Here is an 11576-nt window from a genome sequence, read left to right on the forward strand (position 1 = left end):
TTTTCTTTTTTTCTTTTATGAAGGATGCTTTCTTTTTCCAGTAGTTAGTGATTCACAGCAAGGGAAGATTTAGGTTTTTAATTTTGCCACCAACATATTTTCTTCTGACTGGAAGCAACCTGAAGGTTTTCCAGCTGCCAGAGGGCAACGGTTCTGATGAAGAATCTGACAAAGAAACTGCTGACGGAGAAACTAATTGGGCAGCTAAAGATTATGGTGCTGGCAAAGAGATTTTCCAAAGAAATTTGGTTTGGAGCTCACCACTAAAACATGAGACATCAGAATACCAGACACATGTGTGAACCTTGCAGAAATAACAAGAAGGGTTCAATGCCAATGAAGATTTTTTTTATTATTCTTGAGAAGGTTGTAAAAAATATTTAACAGGCTGTTTTTAATAAAATACTTTGAAAAACTGACATGTCCTTACATTGTTCCTACAGTTCCACTTTTCATATTTTCACATGTTGATACTGTAAAATACTTTAAAATATTTGGTTAAATTATTTATCTTACTAGCATTGTCATTTTTTGATCAAATCTTAGAAGTAAAACTTAATTTAGCTGTAAAATCTTAGACATGAGGGCTTCCAACAGCAATCGTGTTACTGCTCTTAGTTCCCCTTTATAATCCATTATTACTTTCATCTAATCTGACGTCATATTTGATTTATACAGGTACGTCTGCATTTCAACCTCCAGCTGGTTTTTTATGTGCATGTGTGCAGGACTCTGTATTTTTCCTGCTGCAGGAGCATCATGAGATCATTAGTTCAACTTCACTTTATTACGAATTCGTCTAACTGTGCTAGCAACACCATTGTGGTGAGTCACACAGATTGTGGAAAAGCCTTTTAATCACTGAATCAGACATGAAGATATAGAGCACAACCTATAGGCAAATAGGTGGGCAATCCTGGTCCTCGAGGGCCAGTGTCCTGCAACTCTTAGATGTCTCCCTGATCCAACACACTTGAATCCAATAGTTGAATCACCTCCTAACTGCAGTCAAGTTCTCCAGAGTCATGCTAATGACCTCATTATTTGACTCAGGTGTGTTGAAGTAGAGATAGCCTACATCTAAAAGTTGCAGGAGACCGGCCCTCGAGGCCTGGAGTTGCCCACCACTGCGCAGAGCCTGTGTTTAGAGTTTTGCTGCCCCCTGCTGCTCATAGTCAGCTGTTACAATCTAGAATATGAAAATTAAAGTGTGTAATGGTGTTTGATATTTGAATAAAAATTGAGTCCTATCTCCAGTTCCTTGAACTAGCACAAATGGTAAAAAAAACTGACATATAAAACTTTTAGTTCAACCCAAGTGTTTCAAATATGAAGACATACAGACCAACATATGACAGACATGAAGGCAGAATCAGGAATAATTCATCTACGAGCACTAAAAACTGTGTGATGATAAGTAAACAATATGATATTTCAGAAACAATCCAGCATGGACCCAATATGAATAATGCCATAGAGTTGAATGAACATGGACTCCAGCGTTGTGGGATGAAGCAATCAGAAGTTCTAATGTACACAATCACGATAAACTAGTTTTATTATGCTAGCGGTGTCCAAGAACTCTCTTTCAGTTCATCATTCTATGATATATGTAATTGCAATGGAATTACATATTTGCCTACTTTGCAGTTATCATAGTCTATAAAAGGTGATAGATTGAATGTGGATTGTTAAGAAAAATGATTATTTTGGTGTTTAATACAGTTAATCTACGACATGTGTAACAGTTATATACAATACTCTTATTTGGAACAGGTCTCGTCTGAGATGCGGTAGACAGGCAGGCAGGGCCCTTTTTTCCTTCCCCATTGACACAACAGAGCAATAAATTTGCATCCCAATGGGAGTGGGGGCTACGGAGGGGTCTGTGAAATCTCATCTTAGGACGTTTGGCGCCAGGGATCTTCCGTATCAGGCAGCGATGGGCACGAAGTGGTCCGCCCTCTTACGTAGATAAAAAAAACAGACACCTTTGCCATAATGAGGGGACTGTCCAAGTTTTCTGAGTCCCTACGGAGTTTCTAATAGGTCAAAGAACGGAACGCCTTGACTGCATATATTAAATAGGGAAACACCCTTTTGGTATATAGTTTCAGGTCATCACCGGAGAGGGAGAGTTTTTTTCCATCTTTTTACTCCACGTGGGCGCCTTTGTCTGTCTTATGTGTTTCGTGTGTCTTCCCTTGTGTGTCTTATTTTTATGAGAAAATGCATATCTCCGTTCCTCTGCAGCTTTGTTGTCGATTGCTTTGTATGAGATTAAACTCTGTGATCTGTGACGTCAACACGTTTTGTTGTTGTTTCGTTTTACCAGCACGCGGTCGCTGCACGTCGCTGCACGGAGAGCGTCACTCGCCAAGGACTCGGAAGATCCCGGGCAAGATTAAAGAGGAAAAGAGCCAAACGTTTTGTCCAACGCTAGCATAAAATGATCCTCTTTTTTAATAGGATCCTCAATGATGAACTCAAAATGTGACTTTACATCTCAGTCTAACAGAGGGGTGATTCATTTGGGGCTTTACTGTAGATGTGGTTTCTCTCTCTGTCAGCCACATAAATCAGCCATTGCAGAATTTTTTTTCCATTGCAGCAGACTTCTTTGTTGAATGTATATAAAGTGAATTTAAGTAGTGCGTTTTGGGGGAAACGTGTAGGTTTATGAACCTTGTTGTGAGTGGACCTGAGTCGTCTCATTCCTCAATCAGTGGCTTCTGACTGAGCCGTCATCCAGTCTGTCACTCTGTGTCTGCCTCTTTCATCTCATTCTCTCTCATTTTTTTCTCTCTCGCCATTAATTATTTGTGTTAATCTTTGTCAATATTGGGCCCAATACAGAATAGATACAGATGCATTAGATACAGATGCATTAGATCAATGCATCTTTAAAAAGAACAGGATTTGAAAATTCATTTTTTTTCTTTCTTTTTTTTTTTTTTTTTTACTTTTTTGAGCGATATTGTTAGATACCAGACCTGCAGCCCGATGGTTCTGCGTTGTATTCTAATCAACAACAATCTACTTCAGCGTAGAGTCATATGTTATGTTGACTGAAACATAACGACTAATCATATTTGACACTTTAGAAGTGTAGATGTTTTACACATTCACTATCGCCGAGGAGCTGCTGTCAATCACAATTAGATTCTCTTCCTGTTTCTTACAGTAATAGAAGGAGCTGAGTTGCACTCTGAGCTGCAGGATGTGGGTGGAGGTCCGGACACACATGGAGGATCATGGGACTGCTAACGGTCACTGCTGGTCAGTTCCTCTCCCCACTGTCCTTGGTTTTCTCTTATTGGAGGCAAGATGGAATCATGACCTTTTCAATCTCTCTCTGTCTACCCCCCCCCCCCCCCCCCCCCCCCCCCACACACACACACACCACACACACACACAGAGAATGAAGACATGGAGTGGTTAAATAGTATAACCAGTCACACACACAGAAGAAGGACACATATCAGTGTGTGAAACTCAGGCAGGCAGCAGCTGGAACAAAGCTTAACATGCAGAATGATGCAGAGCTTAAACAGACTAACTGGTGAGGTATGTCTGAGGAGTTCTGTGAACTAGAACTTATCAGAAGATTCTGTGAAGAGTCCGGATTGACTAATTTAAGACCAAAATGTATTTATTATTCTCTTTTGACTGTGTCCTGCACAAAACTCCCGGCTCCAACCTCAGGGTGAGTAAAAGCATAGAGGAACCTCCAGGTGAGCCTGGAGCACCAGGCCCCAAAGAGAAAATCAGAGCTTCTAGTTTTCCCTAAAGAAAGTAAAAGGTGCTTTGGGACATCCAGGATCCTGCAGAGCTCCAATGTCTGAGGTGATCCCTTTTCACAAGAGGACAGTTGTCATATTTTGAACAAATATAATCAATTAGGTGTTTACTTTTCCAAGACAAGGCCTTCTTTGGTACATTACAACTTTCTGAGCCTGGCCATTGCCTTCCTGTGCAATTTCTCTCCTAAAACGTTCTCGCTTTCTCCCTTCGACTTGGATTGTCTCCAATTGCCAATCAACAAACAGAAGAAGCAGTTGTGAATGATGACGTAGATTTTCGGCGTTGTACTTGAATTGTGGTCTACCTGTAGTTTTAGCGATGGCAGAGAAGGAAGGGAATGAAGCCATGCAGTCCGCATTGGCCACGCCTCCAAATATTGAATTACAGTAACGGTCGCATCTTCGGCTCAATGCTTCTTTCTTCTCAGTGGAGGATTGTTGTTCACAACGCAGGCAACTCCCGGTGAGCCTGTGTTAGTGTGGAACTAACACATTACATAAGTCACAGGCAAACATTAGCAACTGGATAAAATTTAGAACCTCAACAACAATCATTTCCAGGAAACAATCCTTTCTCAACAGACCCTCCACAGCAAAGTGTAGTACAAGGGTCTATAAATGAAAATAAAAAAATGTGCTAGAGAGAATTGAAAGAGTTATGTTTTAATTGTTTTTAATGATGTTTCATGTGCACATATACCTATGCTTTATAGCCTGGATGATTTCAGATTTGTACATTTTTATAACGGAGAGATAAATGATAAATGAATTCAGCAAGTCAAAAACAATTTCGACTTGCTGTTGCTGTTGTTGTGTATTTTGAAAGACAAGAATTGGTATTGAGAAATCAGAAGGTTACAAAATCTGCAACCAGATATTGGTCAATCTCATGGTTAACTGTATGACACAAGAAATGGTGGTTTTAGCCCTCTGATGTCCTCTTGTCTCACCAGAAGCATTTGTTATTGTAAATTTATCAATAATTCGGTGCTTTTTCAGTTAGTTTCTTAGCTACAGGCTCATCGCTGACATTTATCCCCAGTAGTCTGCTTACCTCTGAGCAGGTGAACCATTAGAACAATAATTTCCTTGTAAGGAGCTGTGTTGACAGACTCTGCTGTTTTTCATCATTTTTGTACATACAGTACAACTGAAACCAGATATTTACTTACACTCAAAACTCATCTAGAACATTTTTTAGAAATAATTTTATAACTTTGACATACAGTTCAAAAGACATTTATCCCTGATGCTGACCGAAACGTATGTAAGACTGTGAATTCAAGGAAAGTCACAATAAAAATTCTGAAAAATGTTTTGGCCAAATTTTCTGGCATGTAACAAATAAAAATAATTTTAGTAATTCCAGCTGATCTAAAAACACAGAAAGTTTGAGCTGACTTAACTTCAGACAGTGAGTACAAAAAGGTGTGTCTTTTTATTCAGTACATGTAAATATCAGATTTCATCTGTATACAACAAAAACTGACGAACTTCCTCTAGTTTGGTAACTTGTTACTGAGGGTTTAAGTTATCAGACACATCCAGAATCTGAAGGTTCTCAGCTCTTCAAGCCGTAAGTCAACTACCAACATTTATGTTTTTTTAAATAATTTAATATTTTCCTATAAGTATGGCACTGGACGTCTAACTCTTTGTTTTTATTTGTGGCTGATTTTAGGTAAAGATAGAAATGTTACCAAACAGTACTAATGGAAGTCAAGAGGTTACACCGTGCAGCAGAGACGGCGACAACAGGCTGGGAGCTCAGCTGTCCATCCTTTACTACTTCATGTTCATCTTCAGTCTGCTTGGCAACGGGCTTGTTCTGTTCATCATCTACCGGTGAGTCGAAGTAAAACAGAAACAAAGCTGATCAAATCAAATTAACGAGTCTAAAGAACACAGAATAATAATGGAACTAGAATCAATTCATCAAACAACTGAAAAACAATCCAGGACCTGACATAATGAATATGTTTGACACATTTTGCCTAGAAGTTGGACATTTCAAGTTGAACTTGAAATGTCAGCAATGGTTGTGACATGAAGTGAATTGAGAAAAAGGTCCAGAGTCCGACATTTGCAAGACTTTCACAGATTTATTCCTGTAGGGAGACTGGCTGCACTTTTAAGAAATACATTAGCAGAATACTAGCAGACGAGACGTAATGAATTACATCTGAGTCTTAATGTAAAAAGGGAAAACACGGCCCAGAAAGATAAAATAGTTTGTTTTCAGAAAAATGTACATTTTCAAGATGGGTCACGTGAGCAGGTCTTTGAAGTGAACGGATCCTGAAGATTTGTCTCAAAGAGCCAGAAGTCCCATCACTAGTGTAGTGATGAAGTCGTACCTACATTTTTATATCCGGACAAATCAGACCAAATCTGCCAAAAAGCTACTTATAAATAATGTTTCTCTTTCTCTGTCTGTCATCCCAGCTTCGAGAAGCTGATCACTGTGACCAACATCTTGCTGCTGAACCTGGTGGCGTCCTCCCTCATCTTCATGAGCAGCCTTCCCATTGTGGCCGTCTACATGCAGATGTCTGAATGGATTTTTGGCTCAGCTATGTGCAAGATCGTCTTCAGTGCCTACTACCTGGGCTTCTACAGCTCAGTTTTCTTTTTAACTCTGCTGATGTTTGACCAACACCTGGCTGTTGTGTATTCACTGCCTGCTGCTCATGTGAGGAATCGACGTTACGCAGTCATTTCCTGTGTGGTGGTGTGGCTGGTGAGTGGTTTGGCTTGCATCAGGCCGATGCTTTCCCTCAACACTTTCACATATTTAAACAGTTCAATGCATTGTGATTATTATCCCATTGAACTCCCGAATTTGGATGTAGTGGTAACTACTGGATTTTATATCCAGCTTTTTGTGTTCTTCATCCTCCCTCTGGCTGCTATTATCTACTGCAACGTCAGGATCACAATCACTGTCATATCAACAAGAATAGCTTCTAAATTTAAGACAGTCAGGCTGGTCTTAGTCATCATACTGCTGTGTTTTATCTGCTGTACTCCATTCAGTATTGTTGTAGTGCTTCTGGAACATGAACCCAATAGCTGTGAGGAATCACAGAAACTCGGTTACGCCCTTCAGATCACTCGTAACATGGCGTACTTTTACTTTTGCATCAGTCCTTTCTTCTACACGTTGCTAGGGGCGAAATTCCAAGATCGTGTCAGACTGTTGTTGGTGAAATGTTTCCCACGAATGAAAACAGACATTTCTCTGGCTGAATGCAGCCCAGCTACCCTGCCAACAAAAAATCCAACAAAAGACGAAACCTTGATCAGCAATGAGTAAGTTTTAGGGTCGACCACTGTGTCCCACCAATCAGTAGCTCTATAACAGGAGAGTTTCTGACCAGGTTCCTAAAATTAGAAGCCTGTATGTCAACAGCTCAGCTGCAGTGGACCCAGATCAAATGCAAAAAGCTAATGTAAACAAGAACAAGATGGTGGACAGAAAAAATGCCTAACCACTGTACATCTGTATAATTTCTGTGGTTTTGTTTGCTGTAAAGGTTCAGTAGGTTATGGTCATCTGGTTTTATTTCACTGATTTCAAAGACAAGCTCTAGCTTTCTGGTTGATCTCGAGTGTTATGCCATTTATTTTGTAAAGTGCACCAGTCTCCCCAGCAGCAAAACACGATTCTGCCAAGCCTGTACTTTAAAGTTGGGATTATGTTCCCAGGCTTGGAAGCTTGCCTCTTTATTTTCCAAGTATAATGAATGTTATCTCATTATCCTTTCTATTTTAGTTTCATCACTCAATCGTTTTGTTCATTTTCATCTGTTACCTGGTTTATAATGTTACAAGTAAGCCTATCACGACAAGCAATTCAAATTAAAATGAGCTCTGTAATTTTCATTCTGTTGATTAACATTTTTAGGAGGGACAATTTGTTTACAGAGATTTTGTAATTCATTTTATTTATGGCTTCTGTTGTGTGTGTGTTCTTATTTCAGTTTGCTTTTTGTTTCTGGTCGTGCTTCATTTTGGCTATTTAAAACCTCTTCAGTTCCAGTGTTAAGCGTTCTGTACAAAATTAATCCTTAACTGGTCTTGAGAGAGCAAACTTGCATTGTTTTGACATTATCAATATATTGTTTAAAAATCGTCAACAATAAGAGAGCAATGTTATAGTTTCTTACCATACTTACTGGGGCGATTTATCATACAGCAAAATTTGTTATGGTGACAGGACCAGTTAAAAGTGCTGTCTACCTTGCAGCGTGGCCTTTCAGCATATGTTGCTACAGATCTTGTATCAGGGTGAAAAGGTTGTCTTCATACCAGCTGCAGATTGTTAGGTTAGATTGTGAGGATGATTCACACATTTCACTCCAAAACATGTTAATATATGAAACACAGAACCTGATTGCTGGACATTCCCATGCTGTGTTTTACTTCTAGTTACATAGCCTTACATGCAACATTTACACGGATAAACATGGCACCTTCAGGTATCTGGAAATTGGACCTAAAGATGAACCAAACATGTGGTTTTTCAGTAAACTGATAAAAAAGTTTTCCATAATGTTCCAGGAGGAAGAAGTAGGTTTTATTTGTCGCCTTAAAAATGCATCCTCAGGTATGCTTCCATTTAACTCAGATGTTGTAAATTAACTTAATGCATAATTAATTTATGTACAATCTCTAATCAGCAAATGGCCATTTCCTTTGGCATGTATATCATTTATGTGGTGCAAATGCATGTGCACCTTACCTGCAGCTGAGTTGGCATCGTCTTGGATCATCTATCTCTGCTGTACAAACCTCACAAAGTCATCAACATAATCAATATAGATGTTTTCCTGACACTGTTTAATTGTTTTAATGCTTGTTTTATGTTATGATGGTGTAAATTGTGAAGCACTCTGGTCAATTGCTGTTTTAAATGTGCTGTACAAATAAATTTGTTCAAAATTCTTTTTGAGTGTTGTAGACGGAGACTTTGTGTACATTTAGAGCAAAATGTTTATTGACTAATTTAAATCTTCCCACAATGAAAAAAGTCAGGAACACAAAGTATTTGTGTTTTGATAACCAGGCTTTTAGCATTATGTCTAACTTCATGGCAAAAAGGCCTGTGTTTCATACTTTGAGTAACGTGATGTCCAATCCAGTGATCAATGGTTCTTTCTGCTCCACCCGTATGCTTACACCCGCTACGCACTTTGCCGTCATTCACTCCAAACCATCCACCAGGCAGCAGCTCCAGGAGGAGAAAGGCTGTTATATTCCATGTATTTCAGCAAGAATGCAATGGGCAAGCTATAACAGGCCTTGTTATGTTGCATTTTTGACATACTATTGGTGGTTTGTCTACTACTATCATCATAGTGGTGGATTAAATTGGTAATGCTCCTCTGAAGGCTGAGGTACTAAATTAGCCTGATGAAAACCAGCCTGTTGTTCTACCCTTTGTTTTGTCCAAAAGGTCTGGACCCTCAGCTATTGAGAAGTGATTGCTTCCTGGAGGAGTGGATTCTGTTGAAGTTTTAATTCTTACCCAATCACTAAAGTTCGGTGGTGTGACGTACGTAACGCTATGAAGCTTACTGGAAATGGACACTACTGTAAATGACAATCCTCCACTCCGAAGAGAGAAGGGCGCAGTCGAACGAGGCGACTGTCAAAGTTAATTCAATATTTAGAATTAACGGACTGAATAGTCTAGTTCATTTCCTTCGCTGGCCTCGTTAAAACTACAGGCAGACCACGCAGAAAATCAATGTCATCATTCACAACTTCTGCTTTTCTTTTCTGCTTTACTGGATTTTTATAAAGGTGGATGAACCATTAGGCATCTTCTAAGAATCTTCTAAGAATCCCATTTTCACTGGGAGTTCAAAGTAAATTATGTGACTTGATGAACTTCATGAGAGGTCAAATTGAAATCTGGAATGACAAGATCAGATCCTACAACTAAATTTGACTGAAAATCTTCGGAAGAAGTCTGCAGACAAGAAACGTCTCAAGAGTCTGGATGATTCTGATCATTTTCTAAAGTTCATAGGGCAGACATTTGGTCAAGATGTCGAATAATAACAGAAATGTGTCAAAGAAATACTGAATGCTTGAACTGAAACAGAAGTATTAGTTTAATGCAGAGCACACTTATTCAGCCAGATTATCTGCCTTTATATATATATATATATATATATATATATATATATATATATATATATATATATATATATATATATATATATATATATATATATTCTCCCCTTAACAGATCTGTTTGTTGTTTTAGATAAATTTCACTGGATAAAAAATCGTGTTTCAAACACAGGTTTGAAGCCATTTATAATGACCTCATATTTTTTACATCATAAAAAGCTGGAAATATGGCACAGCATCAAGATCCAGCTGTCTTGTTTGTACAGTTTTATGTGTGAATGTATAAATTTTACTAACCACAGCACAAGCATAATGAGGTAATTTATTTAGACCAGCATCTTTATGAGTCCATCTAATTAATGTTGCAGAGCCATCGGGGTAATGAGTGTTTGTTAATTCAGGTCAAAGGTCAGTTCAGTGTCTATGAGTTCGGGTAATATTATGGCTATACACACAGGGTGGGAACCCCTCTGAACCAAATCACACATGGAGTGATGGATCTGCAACAGAGCTTAGAGAAGTCAGGGAGTTTATAGACACCAATCAGAGCTCTGCTCCCCTCTAGTGGTCATAATGAAACATTACAGCTATAACAGTGGATTAGAATAAAAAATGGATATCAGCACGAGAGTACTAGAACATCTAAAAAAATGGTGTATTACATAAAAGTGCAATATTTTTTGCCATTCATCTCATATAGTGAAATATGTCAGATGTTATATCGAATCATCTCACATATAGAATAATATATTCTAAGCCTGTGTTTCTTGTAGTTTTGAAGATCATGGCTTGCAGATGGTGAAAAAGCAAAATTCAGTGTGTCAGAAAACTATATATAGGAAAGTTATTAATGGAAACTCACGGTGTCATGTCTTAATAAGCTGATTAACTGCAAACACCTGCAAGGGTTGCATGGGCCTTTAAACAGTCTCTCACTCTGGGTCAGTCGGCTACACAATCTACTGACTGGACCGATGTCAGAGGGAGTCATCAACATCCTTCACAGGGAAGGGAATTCACAAAAGGTCAATTAGATGGTTGTGGTTGTTCACAGAGTTCTGTATCCAACCATGTTAACAGAAAGTTGAGCTCAAAAGAAGTGGGCCAGGAACAGCTTGGAGAGGACTGTCAAGTGAAATCCATTCCAGAAGAGCCACTGCAAACAGACTCAGCCTGTCCTGAACCAGAGACAATGTCAGAGGCGTCTGATCGGGGCTAAGGATAAAAGGAAGTGGACTGTGACACAAAGGTCCAGAATCACGAAAGAAAATTCTGCATTTCATTTGGAAATCAAAGTTCCAGGATCTGGCGGCTGATCGCCTTCATGACAAGCTGCATTGAGGCAGCAATTCATGCAAGAGGAGCCCCAGTCAAATATCGAGAGGATAGAAGTTTACATATTTGAAATTTGTGCTTAAAACAAACATTTTTGATGGGTCTAATGTGATATTTACATTTTCTGAGACACTGAATTTTGGGGTTTCTATACCTGTAAGCAATAATCAGACAAAAAAAGGTTGAAACATTTTATTCAATGTGTAATGAATCTATACAAAACGACAGTTTAGCCATCTGAAATTTTGCACTTTTACATGATTTTCACATTTTTCGAGGTGTACCAGTATGATG

At 38.8% G+C, this 11576-nt stretch overlaps 1 protein-coding gene across 4 annotated transcripts in view; it reads left to right on the top strand.

Annotated features, from left to right (window-relative positions):
• The window catches only part of LOC106699786 (C-C chemokine receptor type 3-like), a 37890-nt gene extending 29171 nt beyond the window's left edge, over positions 1-8719 (top strand). For 2 of the 4 annotated variants that reach the window (XM_023326075.1, XM_023326074.1), the window contains 4 exons: positions 3185-3279; positions 3419-3567; positions 5485-5648; positions 6249-8719. In XM_023326075.1, coding sequence (XP_023181843.1) covers positions 3535-3567; positions 5485-5648; positions 6249-7119 — 1068 coding nt within the window. In that variant the 5' untranslated portion in view covers positions 3185-3279; positions 3419-3534 and the 3' untranslated portion in view covers positions 7120-8719. Of the gene's footprint in view, positions 1-3184; positions 3280-3418; positions 3568-5185; positions 5380-5484; positions 5649-6248 lie in introns of those variants that run through there. The other 2 variants (XM_023326077.1, XM_014470953.2) reach the window with 2 other exon arrangements.
• The last annotated feature ends 2857 nt before the right edge of the window (positions 8720-11576 follow it).

This window comes from Xiphophorus maculatus, chromosome 21, assembly GCF_002775205.1.
Source record: "Xiphophorus maculatus strain JP 163 A chromosome 21, X_maculatus-5.0-male, whole genome shotgun sequence".
NCBI classification, from domain to species: Eukaryota; Metazoa; Chordata; class Actinopteri; order Cyprinodontiformes; family Poeciliidae; genus Xiphophorus; species Xiphophorus maculatus.